Source organism: Brachionichthys hirsutus, unplaced genomic scaffold, assembly GCF_040956055.1.
Source record: "Brachionichthys hirsutus isolate HB-005 unplaced genomic scaffold, CSIRO-AGI_Bhir_v1 contig_186, whole genome shotgun sequence".
Taxonomy (NCBI): Eukaryota; Metazoa; Chordata; class Actinopteri; order Lophiiformes; family Brachionichthyidae; genus Brachionichthys; species Brachionichthys hirsutus.
The window spans coordinates 27,656-42,512 of NW_027180433.1; the positions used below are offsets into that span (position 1 = coordinate 27,656).

Here is a 14,857-nt window from a genome sequence, read left to right on the forward strand (position 1 = left end):
TGGCCAGAACACATTTAATCACTATTCAAAACATCTTATGAGTCAGAAGGATGAACTCTTGCAGGGAAAGTTGAACTGCTTTGGTGATATATAAAAGCAGCTACATGGACAATGTGTGTGTAAGGGGGCTGTCTTAGTGTGTAGTGAGTTGAAAAGGACAGATGTGGTTTAGAGCCCACACCGGCAGAAAAAAACACCTGGATTCGGGGTTGCATGCAAAAGTTGAAAGGAAATTGTGGGGACTGGAGCGTGTTCAAAGCATGATTGCTATTTTTACACATAGTCTAAGATGAAAGCGGCACTGCTTTTAATTTACAGACAGAGGGACACATATGGAATATCCATGTTAAGGCCAGGATATTTTGAAGACAATATTTCACATTTGCTTAAATCCTTTTCCTCAAAAGACATCTGTTCAAAATGCTGCTGCGAGTCTGCAGTACTCCTAAAACCCACGAGCCCGACAGCAGCAGAAAATAATACCACGACAACTAACCACACACCTTTTGTTTTTATTATTATTATTGTTGGAATAAGTGATAGATATTCTTTCTTCTTTTATTCACGTTTTCATACGTGTGTGTGTGTTTTGATTCTCAGATCCTGGGTCAGGGCGACACATTTGCAGCGCCGTCTGTACCTGCGCCGCAGCTGCGCAGTGCAACATCTGAGAGCGCGCTGATTCTCCTTCCTGCCAGCTCCAGCCGCTTATTCTGGGACTTGTAGTTTTCGTCGCTCCGATTTCGGCATCTTCTCACAGAATAGCGAGCCAAATAGTCGTTTGGGACAAAACACATTGACCACAGGACTCCTGGCGAAACGATTCGAACGGCTGCGCGTCACGTGCACTTTAAAATTAGAGGATACTCTGAGAAGGCATCTTTTTCTCCGACTACAATAACCAAACGTCACCCCTATTGAGCTCGATTCAGTGTAAACACAACTCCAGGAACATGAAAAGATCGGGTGACAGTGAGGGGGAGAAGAGAAGAAAGGTATTGATGGCGTTTTTCTCCGTTAGGTCGGGCGTATTTCTCAGCCCGGTCCCTCGTTGAATGTCTGATGCTCCGCGTGTGCTGCATTCTGAATGTCAGCGCAGCTCACCTTGCCCGTTTCCCTTCATTGTTTTTTCCATCCTTCTCTCTCCCCCCCCCACCCCAGATTACAACAAGGATGAATTACAGCTTGATTTAAACGCTGCTTTATCAATACTGATAGAGAGGCTTGGGCGTGCAGCATTGATATAGTAGCGTCACAACATCAAGTAGAAACACGACACGGATTGCATTCCGTTGAATAGAGACAGAGGAAACTAATAATAGTACCAAAAAAAATACAAATAAAATACAAATCCAGAGGTGATTATTAACATTTAATAATAGTAATAATAATAAAAAACAATCTAGAACGCAAGAGCCAGCTGTCACAGCTTGATTTGGAAAGTCATTGTAACGTGAAGAATTAACACTGATGGAAGCAACAGATCAGTGCAATAGTAAATAATAATAATAATAATAATAATAATAATGTTGAGTGGGATGTCCCAAATTTGGCAATGTGATGGGCCGGCTATCTACCAATGCTTCAAGCTTTATTATTATTATTATTATTATTAATTCATAAATGTATTTATTACCAGAGTTTATGGCTTAAGCATGCCAGCATTATAATTTGAGGTGGTTCAGTGCATTTCATTTTACTTAGGTGAGATGTGTGCTGGAAGATTTTCACTTGATGCAAACACCGCTGGTTTGTATTTCTAACCTAAAGTGACTCTTGTGCATGCTGGAGTGTTAAGCTGTTGCACACCTGGGCTTCAGAAGGTTCCCACATGCCGTACAACTCAACAATAAGTTTGTTGAGACATGGAAGGAAAAGAGCGCTATCGTGCTAAAGACATCCTGAGCTGTGTTCTGCTTATAGACACAGTGTCTGCCTGCCGGTTCCTCCTCTTATCCGTTGACTTGTGTGCTGTGTGCTGTGGCACATGTGTCCGGATCATGTTAGACAGCAGTGAAGCTATGTAGGACGTGGTTCCTCCTGTTTATGAAAGCAGCCATGGCGGCCAGATGAGTTGTTGAGAGCGAGAGAACTCATTCCAGCTGGCCCTCAGGCAGTCAGGCAGCGCTGCACAGACCTAATGGCTTATCTTCCTTTTTTTCTTTAGATAAATAAAGGGATGAGCAATTGGAATTGCGAAATTAATATATATCACCGAAGAGCAGCCACGGATGGAGTTGCATGCATTTTAGTTACTTTTTGTATTTTCTGTGGTTAGATAATGATTCAATTAATAACCTGTCTATGACAGTTGTCTTACACAGTCAGTGAGTGTTTGCAGTATTTCCCAAAGTGAGAGATGCACTGTGGGCCCACTGTCAGACTGAGTTAGAGCATGTAAGCACTAGCAGATTAGTGCCAAAAAAAATGAATGAATTCTCAATCTCCTCAGAAAATCCCACCACAGCTAGACAGCAATACTTCCTGACAGGTGGGATGTCACCATCTAAATTTATTTTTTCCTGCTAAATAGAATTGGACAATGTCCTGACTGCCCAGGGAGAATTGACCTCACCTCACCACAGGAATTCACAAACTGTAGATAAAAAAATAAAAAAAACATCTCTCTAAAATAATTACATTACACATTCTGCTTAAAATAGTGAAATACTGTTTAGTTTAGTGAAAAAAAGAACAATCCAGACTGCTTTTATAGGATTGCACATCGCCTCTGGTTCCCATAATTTTTAACTTGAATTTCATTATGTTTTACTCGTATTCTCAAGTGAATTTCTAAAAATGTTTTAGCAACTATATATATATAAACCCTGTTTACCAGGCTTGGACGGTGATGACAAGTATGAAGTGCAGCGTCGAAGCAGGAAGTGTGTGTGTGTGTGTGTGAGCAGCAGGCTAAGTAATGATCGCACAGGGTCACCAGATGTTGTGAGGTCTTGGGTGCGGCTCAGCCCATTGCTTAGATCAGCCTCATTGGTTTGCTCTGGTTGTGGCACCTAGTGCAAGCTGTTTAGGTTATTTAATTTCTGAACACTCATTAAAATGGTTTGTATTTCCCCTGGCAATACTGTTAAATTAACAACTACAGAGGTAAAAGCTGATTATGTGGCCACACATCCAGACATGGTTAATCAATTCTCCCACACAAAATGTTAGCTGGAGAATTAGTGTAGAGGAACCGATTTATGGCGACTATTGCTGACGTCCTGTCATGTCAGGCCTGGTGTTTTAGCAAGAGGGGGTGTCAGATTCAGCACATTCAGCAGCTTTGCACTCTGCCAGCCATCTTTTTCTCCCTTTAAACCCACGCTACATGCTGGTTGCTCTATTAATGACCCAATAATGGAAAAATAAATGTTGGGCTCTAACATAAAACACGGGTATGGATCCCTGAGGCATGGTAGCACATAAGCACCAACAGAGCAAGATTTACACCTAGGCTTCGTGTAGAATAGTAGAAAGGGGAAAACTCGGCATGGGGGCTCTCACAGCTTCATCAGACCCCCGCGGGTTGAGCTGTGGAAAAGCCAGGGCTCAGAAAAATACGACTTTAGCAGATAATGATACCATTACACTAATGGAGCTGGCAAATGAAGGAGAACCCAGATGCCCTGCTTTATTACCAGAGGGGGTCATTTCCTCACTGCATTCCTAATGGCCTGAGTACACAGTATTGATCAGGCTATCATACTGCTAATCCTCTGCAGAATTACTTATCACTGGCGTGGTGTTGATCTACCGCACGCCCTGCTCTGGCCTTGTGGCTGGGCAGCCACTGCGCGTCCAGCCGGACTCACTGGACTGTTTATCGCGTTGTGATTTAGGGGCCAAGCAGGGATGGCGTCTGGGAGGTCTTCAGCAGTGGGCTGGCCAGTGCAATGTGTCGAAAAGGAGGCAAATTAACTTTGCAGGTTTCATTTAATTAACGGGTAGGCAATGATGTGGTTCCTCCCTCTTTATGGCCCCATTGTCTGCTCTGGAGTAGACAGAGATGTGAGGTTGGATGTGGTTTGCCCCGCTGTTTTTGGTTGATTACTACTACTACTGTACTTTCGGCTTGTCCCTTGAGGGGTTTTGGTTGATTACTGATGACTAAATTTACTACCAGCATCCTCATGTGAAAGCTGAATAATGCAATTCAACGTGACAGAGTGGAGAAGCCAGGACTCATCATTACTGTAAATTAATCGGAGGGTCAGGTAGTGCATGGCACTTTGGTTAGGGCATGTGACCTGCCATATTTTTGGCCCTTTTACTGGGCCCTTGTGTGCATTGGCAGCTTCAGGCTATTGGATGTGTGGCATCGTAGAAACAACAGACCGCTGTTGTCACCTCTGGCCTCGGCTAATCAAATAGTTTACCTTAAGGGGGTCATTGAACCATGTTCATTAGAGCCACTACGGCAGCCATAAAGAAGTATTTATATATTTTCATCAGGACCAACCTGTCATGGCTAGGGAAACTAGCTATTGATCCAGATATTTAGTCATTTCTTTCTGCGTGTGCCATCAATATTGTGCAAATATCCATCCGTGCGAAGATTGACCTCAGCCCCAGCCTCCATTTTTTTTGCTCCCATTGGAGTTCAATGATATACTATTCTGAAAAGTAAAATCAATGAATGAATATGAAAGTTTTGGAGTGTAATATGGTGCACACCCAAGGCCCCAGGTTTTTCATTGATCTGCTATGTGAGCAGTGACGTCTGATTAGTCTGCTGCTGAGCTTTTCCTCGACATGCCTTTAGCTTGTCTTACCTCTTTGATCTTTGGCTCAAATAATTGAAATGAGTTGTTGACAGATCAACTTGGTATGTCAAGCTTCTTTTTTAAAATAATCTCACCAATATCAACAAAAAAGGATGTCTAAATGTTCATCTCAGTTTGGCACATTAACTTAGAATAGAAATAGAAAGCCTTTATTGTCCTTGCATAGTGGCTACACATTGAGATTAGGAGCGTACGAGCGTACGATTGAAAGTACGAGATGGGTTGCAATGCAGACTTATACGCAGTATTACTTTTAATTCAACTCATTTTATTTCTTCACTGCAAAAGCCTGAGCATAAAAGAGCTTAGGTATGGTTGGGTTCATGCTACCAATGAAATTGAGACCTGAGTGATCCACTGCTTTTGTTCCTGATACTATAGGGAATATTGCTGTTTTAAGCATTAACTGGCAGGATGGGTTTCTCCTGCGCCAGCAGTGACTTGAATTGCCCAAACGGCCCTTGACAGCCGGTGTGTCTGACAACCCCTTCCGAGCAACTCATATTAATGTTGAGGCATTAGCCACGTATGTCAGTGCATTCTCAAACAAGGCCGTCACTTGGATTGTGCAAACTGGCTGACCAGATCAGCCGTCAGATTCAATGACATTATATCGAATGCGACCTGCTCAAGTCGGGTTCATCTGTCATGAATGTGTCACGTCACAGGAGAGACATGCAATAATCAGGTCAATCAATAGCTGGTGGTGGTTTGTTGGACTGGTGCTGAATAAACATGGGGATGACCCTCTCACCTCATGCGCAGTGACTAGATCCTCCAGGGGGTTCATTAGTCACCAGAGGTTATGATCTGGATGATCTAGGCATGTTGTTATTTTCCATTTCTGTTTATTCAGCATTGGCGACATCCAGAAGAGATCTTGGATTCTGGATCACTTTGAATTTGTTTTTAACATTGCAGTCAATGGAGCTTAACAATTTGCTCAATATCTCAGTTGATTATTGAGCAATGTTTATGAAATTTGACACAGTCATGTAGGGTGGGGACCTCTATCTCACCATTGGATTTCACCTGGATTGGTTCCAGAACGAGGTCAGGAAAAAATATCTGATTTTAACATTGAAAACCTCATTTACGGATTCAGAAATCAGTTAAAAATATATACCAACTTTGATTCACTTTTACTTTTCATGGTTGGTGTATGAAGATAACAAGAACAATTTATATTACCTTTTGATGATTACCCAGATTATCATGCTGGTGGACGGTGTAAATCTAATATCGAGGGGAATGAGCTGCTTGGCGGCGGTCGGGGCTCTGTGCTTTTCTAGTAAATCAATTAATTCAATTCTCCATTGTCAGATCCTGAAACAATCAACAGAGTGATGTGACATCATACCATACCACGTACATTTTCTTTTTTTACTTTTTAATAGCCTCTGATGTACAAATGCCTGGAATAATGGATGATACCCAGAACATGCCTAGCTACCCAGGTTGTTGCTAAATGTTAGCTACCATTAATAAATAATGTTTTAACAGTGCACAGCCACAGGCATTAGACTGGGTAATCTTCATGCTGTTTATTTGTGAATTTATTTTACTTTGTAATGACTCACCTTGCCAATAAAGTAATGCACCTACTGCTGTGGTGTTGCCCAACATCTGGCTTCAATGTAGCGTCCAAAACCCTTCATCCACAGAAGCTGCAGGAGACCAGGTTCACAAGGCACTGTAAATACTAACTGTTAATTTGTACATCATAAGTTCTTTTCAATAAAACACGTGCAATAAATGTGTGTTAAAATACCAGGTATTTGGCTTATGGCTTATGTAGATGCTAAATATAGGAATTTTCTCTTTATGCTCGAGCCAAGTTTTAGCTATACTATTAACTTAACCAGCTGGAGGGAGACTCTGCGTCATCTTCTAACCACCACTAACAAAATACAGGTGGTTTCTGTTTGTAAAAACAAAACTGTTGTTATTTTGTCAATTATTAGCAGTGCCTTATTTAAACGGTATGCTAGTACTGGTGTTAGACTTAGAGTACATGTTTCTCTTTTCATTTTGCACAGACGCTAGCATTTACAATGTTTAATAAGAACAGACACCTCAGAAGCATCGAGAGTACTTTCTCTCAGCGCCGCCAAAGTCCTGGACTGAAGCAACCACAGCAACTTCCACTATTGAAAAGGTTTTCCCTTTTATTCTGGATGTACCTTGGTGGAGCTTTTTTTTTCATTGCTCATTCCAGCATTTACTCTGCATCAGATCTTTGAAGAGTGTCTGCTCACTTCAGGGGGTCTGTTCATGTCTCAGTGATTCTTCCTCTCAGCATCCTCATGTGTCTTTTCTTCATCAACCTAACTTTTCTTTGCATATGCGAAGTAGCCAATGACAAGTTGACTGGCATGCTGTCAGATAGGTGATACCTTTCCGATGGTGGAGCATCAACCTTTTCCTGGGAGCTTGTAGGTGTGTGTGTGTGTGTGCGTGCGTGTTTGTGAGTGTGTTGAACTATATGTGTGGAGAAAAGTGGGGGGTATTGTCAGGACCGGCACACTTTGCATGTTCTTCTTGAGACAGGTGCTCCTGGACGAGCACTGGTGCATGACAGTTGCCTTTCATCGCTGTCTTCTCTACACTTAACCCCTGACCAACCCCCTCCTTCCTCTTTCTCCTCTTCCCACCGTCTTTCTTCCACGTCTGACCTCTTCTCACGGCGTTTCTCTCAGCCATCCTGAATGATGGACTACATAGGCTGATGGGTGGGGTGTGTTTTTATATATGGTGGTGTGGTGTGGTGTGGCAGACTTGACACAAAGCTAACACACACACACACACACATGCACACACTCTACAACCTTTTGTTCAACAGTCCGTAATTCCTTCCACTGGCGCTGTCAAGCACTTGATCAAAGGTGCATAAAGGAGCACCTTGGCTGAGTACCAGTTCCTGATTTCCTATCATACCGTAGGCTGATTTTCCTTCCTTTGCCTATTTTTTCCAACTCTGTTTATTCAGATGAGCTTGACTTGAGGGCAGCGGGTCACATCCACTTGCCTGACTAAAACGGTCCTGCATTGAGGGCTGTCTCCAGTGAGATGGTGAGAGAAAAAACACAAAGAGGGGCTGCCAAACAGTCATGTCAGGGGTGCTTTTTAAGGCTGTTGGTTGCTGTTTTTGTGTGTGGTTTTGTGTGTGCGTGTGCATGTTTGTGTGCCATGGAAAGGGTAGGGAGTTCACTTGTCAACCCCTGTGTCATGCTTCTTATGTAGAGGGCAACCACTGTCATTTGTTATGGACTGCTTTAAATGGAGCAGGCCACAGAGAAAGTAGCTAACACCCTGCGCACTCTCAGGTGCCACTGAGTATGCTAAAAGCACACAGAATTAATGCCTTGTAAATACAGAAAGTTTGTTTCTTATGTACAGATGTTTTATTTTGAAATATTTGCTTTAGGTTTTGGTTCTTTGAATCTAAAGTCATGTCTCTGCAGATGCTTGGTATAGGAATTGGTTTGCGTGTTCTTTCTTTCTTTCATTCTTAGACCTTCATCGTGTTTAATTGAAGTACGAGGATTAAGTTATTGCTTGACATCAGTTTTGGTAAAGACATACACTAGGTAAGCTTCTGGTTTCATCCAACAGCGATTTTGTTCTGCCAACTTTTCTCAAGTTCATGCTGGTGTGTATCTGTGTTTAACAGAGTAGGTGTGCTTTTAATCTGACAGATATCTCCCACATTCTCTTTCCCATGGGAGACAACACAGCAATGGTTAAGACTCCTTAAACCTGTTGTCAGGGAAGATATGAGTTGGGCAGACACCATGAGCTTAATCCATAGCTCGCCAGCTATACTGAACACACACTATCTTGGAGAGTGGACACTTTCCTTGCAACCATTGTCATATATATGGGGCATTGTCACATATGAGATGGACTCATGTAAATGCACTGACAGTCTACTGTCTCGGCTGAATGACAGCATAGAGGGATTGGGCTAATCTGAGTGACTGATTCAAGGCGTGCGGCAGCTCGGCTGGCCCCATAACTCCTGAGAAATAGACAGCTTCAGCAGAGTTATCTGTGTTTGTAAGTCCTTCTGCTGCACTGGGATGACAATAGGGATTAGTGGCAAGGTTCTTTAAACTGTTTTTTTTTAAATAATTTTGGGAGGGGGATGGGGGCTTCTTATCGCCGTCTTGGCAGGATGCTGCCACAGCCAGTTTTCCTTGACTGTCAATTAAAGAGGGGATCATTAACTTCAAGGGTATAAATGTTCTAACACTGGTATTACGTTGGGAAGCTAAGTCGCTGACAGATGTTCCAACTTTAATTCTCCACTTGTTTTTTGTCCTTTAATTAATTTATGTATCACTATTCGGGTTTTAAATATTTTCCCCCCCCGTCTGCTCTTTGTTAGCCTGTAATCTCAGTTGCCATGGTAGTCGCAAAGACGATTGGGCCTTGTCACTCGTCTGCGTTTCTTATGAGGTTCTTTCGGCTAATGTATTCAATATCATCCAAACTGAAAGGTAAACAGCAACTAATGGCATGTGTGTTACGGCGCTGCCTCGATTCAGCCTGGAAGCGCTGGGAGGGACGGGAACAACATGTTTGCCTCTCGTTCTCCAGCCGTTTTTAGAGGACCTCGCTACTTAGAATTCTTAGAAACCCAACACCAGCCACTCTTATGTCCTCTCTCACTATGTCCATGTATCTTCTCTTGGGTCGACCTCTAGCCCTGTTCCCTGGCAGTTCCATCCTCATCATCCTTCAACCGTTATGGTCGATATCTCTCCTCTGAACGTGTCCAAAGCATGGTGGTAATAATAAAAAAAAGAACACAGCTTGTATCTCTGTTCATGTGTGTGTGTGTTTTTTGGGATGGTTAACAAAAGTCGAGAAATACTTTGGGGTTTTCTTCTGGAAGCTTTGTTGGCGGTTCTGAAGCAGGAGCATGACAGCTGTGGTTGAGATTTCCTCTGAGTAGAATTGTAGACATAGAGCTTCAGCGGGATACAGTAAGGTGTTTATTGGAGGTAGCCACATGGAGGAAGAAAGAAAACAAGAGGTGAAGAGACATTAAGGGGAGTGGGAGAAAGAGCGAGGCGACTGAGACCGCTAATGGGCAAACTCTCTTCATCCACCACCACTGCCATCACCAGCGCCGCCCTGTTCTCCTATGACAGCTCTTTTCCTTTGTTCTCCCCCTCAGCCCACACTCTGCTGGGGATACGTGACAAGTTTTCGCAGGCTGATCAAACGCGGCAGTGACACCTGATTAGGATATAGCGCATGTTTAGAGTTGTGTATGGCGAGGATCCCCCTCCCCTCTCTCAGACAACAAGGGAGACTTCACCTTGACTAATTAAATTTGCACCTGCAATGCCAGCTGTGACAACCACGGAAGGGCTGCATTTATTTATGTCACTCCATACACACTTTCTGTGACGTTCATGGAGTCTGCAGTGGCTCATCATTTTACCCACCGTGCTCGTTTTTAATGGCCACATGTAACTTCGCGGCTTTCAAAATTGTCTCTGCCAAAAAACTAAATAAATATTTATTGTAATATTTATTTTCTTATTTGCTGTGCAATTTAGACGTACTGTTTACACAGTTCTGGTGACTTCATTATATGGAGAGTCTAAGGTAGCCAAACCTACATTATTTTCCAAACATTATCATTATATTAATATAGCCAGGGATCTTCAGTTAAAATACCATGAGGGCCAGTAGGTCAGCCCCCTCCCCTACTGAACCTGCCGAGAGAAGAAATCAATTTAATTCATATTTTTGCCAAATAAGTAGAGTAAAGTGTAAAACATTGGCTATTTTGTGTCAACATATATTTGCCATGACTAAATTTTGTTAGTGATCATCTCATCTGCTTGGAACAGGTCTTTCTTCCAGGTTACTTTAGTAAAGAAAATAAAAAAAATCATACTTGCAAAATTAAATACAAAAGGAAGTGCAATATACTGCTTGTCTTTAAATACAACACTTTCAGTCCATAAACATGTAACATCCTCAAGAAAAACTTATAGAACAGTTTTTTAAGCTGGACTGAACTTTAATGGTGGAAGAAGTTTATTTTTTGTGGTAATGTTCCGGCGAAAATTGCCCAAAATGTTTTTGTGTGTGCTGAAATGTCGCCTCACGGTTTACCATGGTAGCGTGCATTTGAGACAGAAATGAAGGACGCTGTCCTGAGCATCTGCTTGCTATTTTGACCAAAGACTGGCACAGATATTTCATATAACTGCATTAACTTGTGGAAAAAGGGTATAATATGGGACCTTTAAGAATCAAAATGGAGGTACAGGCTTGAAAGAAAAAGCTCACGAGTCATGAATCACATATGTGCATTCAAATACATTCTTTGTGCTTCCAAATTGTTCATACAAAAACTTTTTTCCCCCCAAACTCAACATGAGAGGAAATATCTCTCTCACCTAAAATGTTCAAGTTGAGGTCATTTATGTGTAATGTCATCCTAACTAAGACAGTCGTGAGGTCCATTTTCTGCTCATCCCCCATAAACTGAGCCAACTGCCTGCAGCCTGCCTTTATACAAACATAACTTTGCAATACAGCAGTAAGTCCTTAGAATTTGGAGCAATCTCTGTAATTCTTAAAGGACGTTATGACAATTAAACAAGAATGCCTTAAGAAAGTTTTATCAACATATTTATTTTAATATGCAGAGCAGTATGATGGACAATTCAGTTATAGCTGATGATATACAACAAACATTAAGTCAAATAGTTTGACATTTCCTCCCACAGTAAAAAAGCTCTCTGGTTATTCTGCTGTCTATTCTGCATTCAGATATGCATTCTCCACTTTTGAGGGAGGAGGCTACTAGCTCCACAGCTATGCCAGGGATGTTTGCATGGAACCAGGTCCTCATTACCACCATAATCCTTCATCTTCAGAAAACAGTCAAGAGAAAGAATAAGTACATCAAGTGCATGCAATGAAAAATAATTTGTCTGATTATTCAGTTGAAAAACTCAAGTTTTGAATAACAATGATTTACCGAAAAACAAAACTTACCTAACCTCCATAGCAGCAAGTCATTTGCATAAATATATGTTTTATAACATGTATTGTATGATACCCTTGATTTTTATGAATAGTAGCGACAACATTCTCATACCGACCGGTACATGATGTGTGACGTAGTCTGAATTACCGCAGATTGCAGACCATCTGTGCTGGATAGAGATTTTCAATCCAATTGCAGAAAATAAGTGAAATTTAAAAAACTGTGCGTGCATTCATCTGCATGCTTCTACATAATCTACACAATCTGCTTTAGGAAGCATAATGTTTATCTATGACTGTTGAGTGTAAAAGGCCATAACTGATGCGAGCAGGACATCAGTCACCCAGTAGCAGCAGACAAGGCTTGGTAATTTGTGACCTTCTCCCCTTTCTTGCCCCCCCCCACACACACACACTCACTCACTCCACGCTACCATACTGCCTCCCCAGCCTCAAATTGACCAGCTTCGACTGTTGGTCATGCTGTATTACATGGGTTAGATGAAGTAATTATTTCTAGGCCACTGACTACAAGCAAGATTAATAGTTTTTTGAAACGGCCATAATGGAGGGCTGACCTGCCGTGACATAAGCATTATTTCAAGCTCACCTCCACTCTCATCCCTCTCACCTCTGGGCACTGTCAGTGTGATTTATACTTGGGTTAATCAGGGGAGGGCATCGGTATACCAGTGCAGTGTTACAGGGCTGTTCCCCTGACTGAGCACAGACAGTGGCAGGGGGTTCTTTAAGGGGACAAAATATAGAGTCATTGAAATCAGACTGATTTTACAAAGTCATGGCTTTGCTAATTATTTGACATGAAACTAAAATGGTCGGCCAGCATTGTCATGCTCTAGAGTCTAGAAAGAAGAGAAGAATACATTGTCTTACATTGCTTTATCTGTCTACTATCCCCAGCCCTGATGCGCTGGAGCCTTAAGGACAAGAGGAGCTGGAAAGTTGTCACTAGGTGGCACTTGGACATCACATTATCAAATTCTCTATCCCCTTCATCCCACCCAACCGTCTTCTTCCCCTCCCGCTCTTCATCATTTCATAGTTGCCTCCTTCACTTCCTCTCTTCCCTGTGTGCTAAGTACACCTCAGATGTCGGGGTGTTTTGTTTTTATTGGATGAGGCCAGTGTGTAATGCATTCACCTCCACTCCTGCCAGTTGTTAAATGCCCCAGAACATGGTCTGGCCAGGCTCCGCCCTGTTAACCCCTCTGATTGGCTGTAATAATTAGCAGAAGTGAACAGTAACTATGGTGCCTAGTGAGAGTTTGGGACAGCTTGTAACTCCCTGATATGTACGTGATAGAATGGTTGATCCTGCTTAGGCTTAAGTGCGTTCATGGGTCTGGCCCAACTTGGCCACATTCCTCCTTACTTGAGTGCATGTGTGTATTTAAAGCTTTAATATTAACCCATAACTTAAACACATGCATGCAGTGTGGCACCAGTAATTACATTTTCAAATAGCCGGTTTTGTAAATGGCTAGGATGTTAATCTGTAACCATTCAAGCAACTGGGAAGAGTGAAGAGAGGATTAGACTATTCAATTCCTGGTAGAATATTTTCCTTTGTTCGGAATGAGTGAAGGAAAAATAAATAAAGAAATGAGTTGTCTTCTCAAGCAAGACAAGTGCCGTCTGTTGTATTTCAGGATTTGGCTTATGCTATTATAGCAAACGTATCTGCTCCAGAATTCCAGGAAGACAGGCCAGTGGTCGTGTAAACAGTCACAAATGATATTTGGTCTTTAATTCAATATTAATCTCAGGTCACATCATAATGCCAGTTTATCTAGGTCAAAGACTGCATGAGATTAAATTAGACCTGTCCTAGATGATCAGTCCACATCTGTTTTGCACCATATTTTTTTTGATTGTCATAAATTAAATGTAGGCCTTGTGAATACTTCCGTATAAGTCCATTTGCACAGATATTCATCTCGTAGACTTTGTGGAGGAAAAAAACATGTAGTTGATTAATCAGAGGAGTAAATCAAGTATCTTACTCCTTGGATATCATGAAACATACGTGATCATTCTATTTTTTAATGTGCAGTATTATCTTTCTTCTTCAAAGTGACTCTTTTTATGTGCCGTGCACATGAAAACCATGGTAAAATATCAGGTCTTGCCCAAGAAACATTTTAGATCTTACATTTAGAATATGGTTATAATATATCGAATGATAATTGTCACAGATGTCAGCTATCCCAGCACAGTTCCCCTGTCTTTGCTCCTCATTTACCCTCAACTCCCTACTCTTTGGTCGGATTTCGCTTCATGGTTATCCCAGTTGAGGCAGAGGACTCGGGAGTGTCAGAAGATGATCTAATATGGAGCCGAAAAGGACATAGAGCTGGGAAATCATCGTCATTTGAAGAAGTTGCCTGTCACATGATGGGCTTGATCAACCACTGTCGTGGTACACAGAGCCGGGTCTTTGCTCTGTCTAACAGTGGTACTGGATTAGAGACACAAGCCACTTCTACTGTGATCAGTCACTCAAACTCAGTCACGTGGCGGGACTGAAATCCTCCACGCACGCTTTATCCACATCATGTACAGTTCTTTGTCAAGCCTACTGTATGGAAATGAGGAATACTGTACTGCTGTTGACAGTGATTTTACATGGCAGTTTTCCTCTTTTTCACGCCACCGTTGATGCTTTAGTCTGTACTGCTGTATTATCTTTGATGGTACACCTGCACTTCAGCACCAGGCTTTGTTGGTCTGCAGCTGCTCGACCTGTCTGTGTGAATGCTGATCTATGACATGTTGAGATAATGGTTATATTTGTGCGGAGCACCATGGCCTTCAACTCATTGTTTGGCCAAAGTGCTGTTGAACTGTTTGTCATCACGAATCACAAACCTTTCAATGACAAGGTGTGACAGACATACATCCGCTCATCCATGCATCCAGCCGCTCTGTCCTCAGCAGTGATTTGGTTTACGGGCTCTGAGGAACCTGTCAACTTCCAGAGCTTGTTATTTTAAATGCTCCACCTGCTCATTGAGTTCTTCGTCGCTACT

The 14,857-nt window shown here is 42.1% G+C and overlaps 1 protein-coding gene across 1 annotated transcript in view; it reads left to right on the plus strand.

Annotated features, from left to right (window-relative positions):
* Positions 1 to 14,857, plus strand: part of LOC137914898 (alpha-ketoglutarate-dependent dioxygenase FTO-like) — a 120,345-nt gene that overhangs the window by 12,220 nt on the left and 93,268 nt on the right. The window contains exons 2-3 of the mRNA XM_068758385.1: positions 601 to 722; positions 923 to 995. Coding sequence (XP_068614486.1) covers positions 601 to 722; positions 923 to 995 — 195 coding nt within the window. The remainder of the gene's footprint in view (positions 1 to 600; positions 723 to 922; positions 996 to 14,857) is intronic.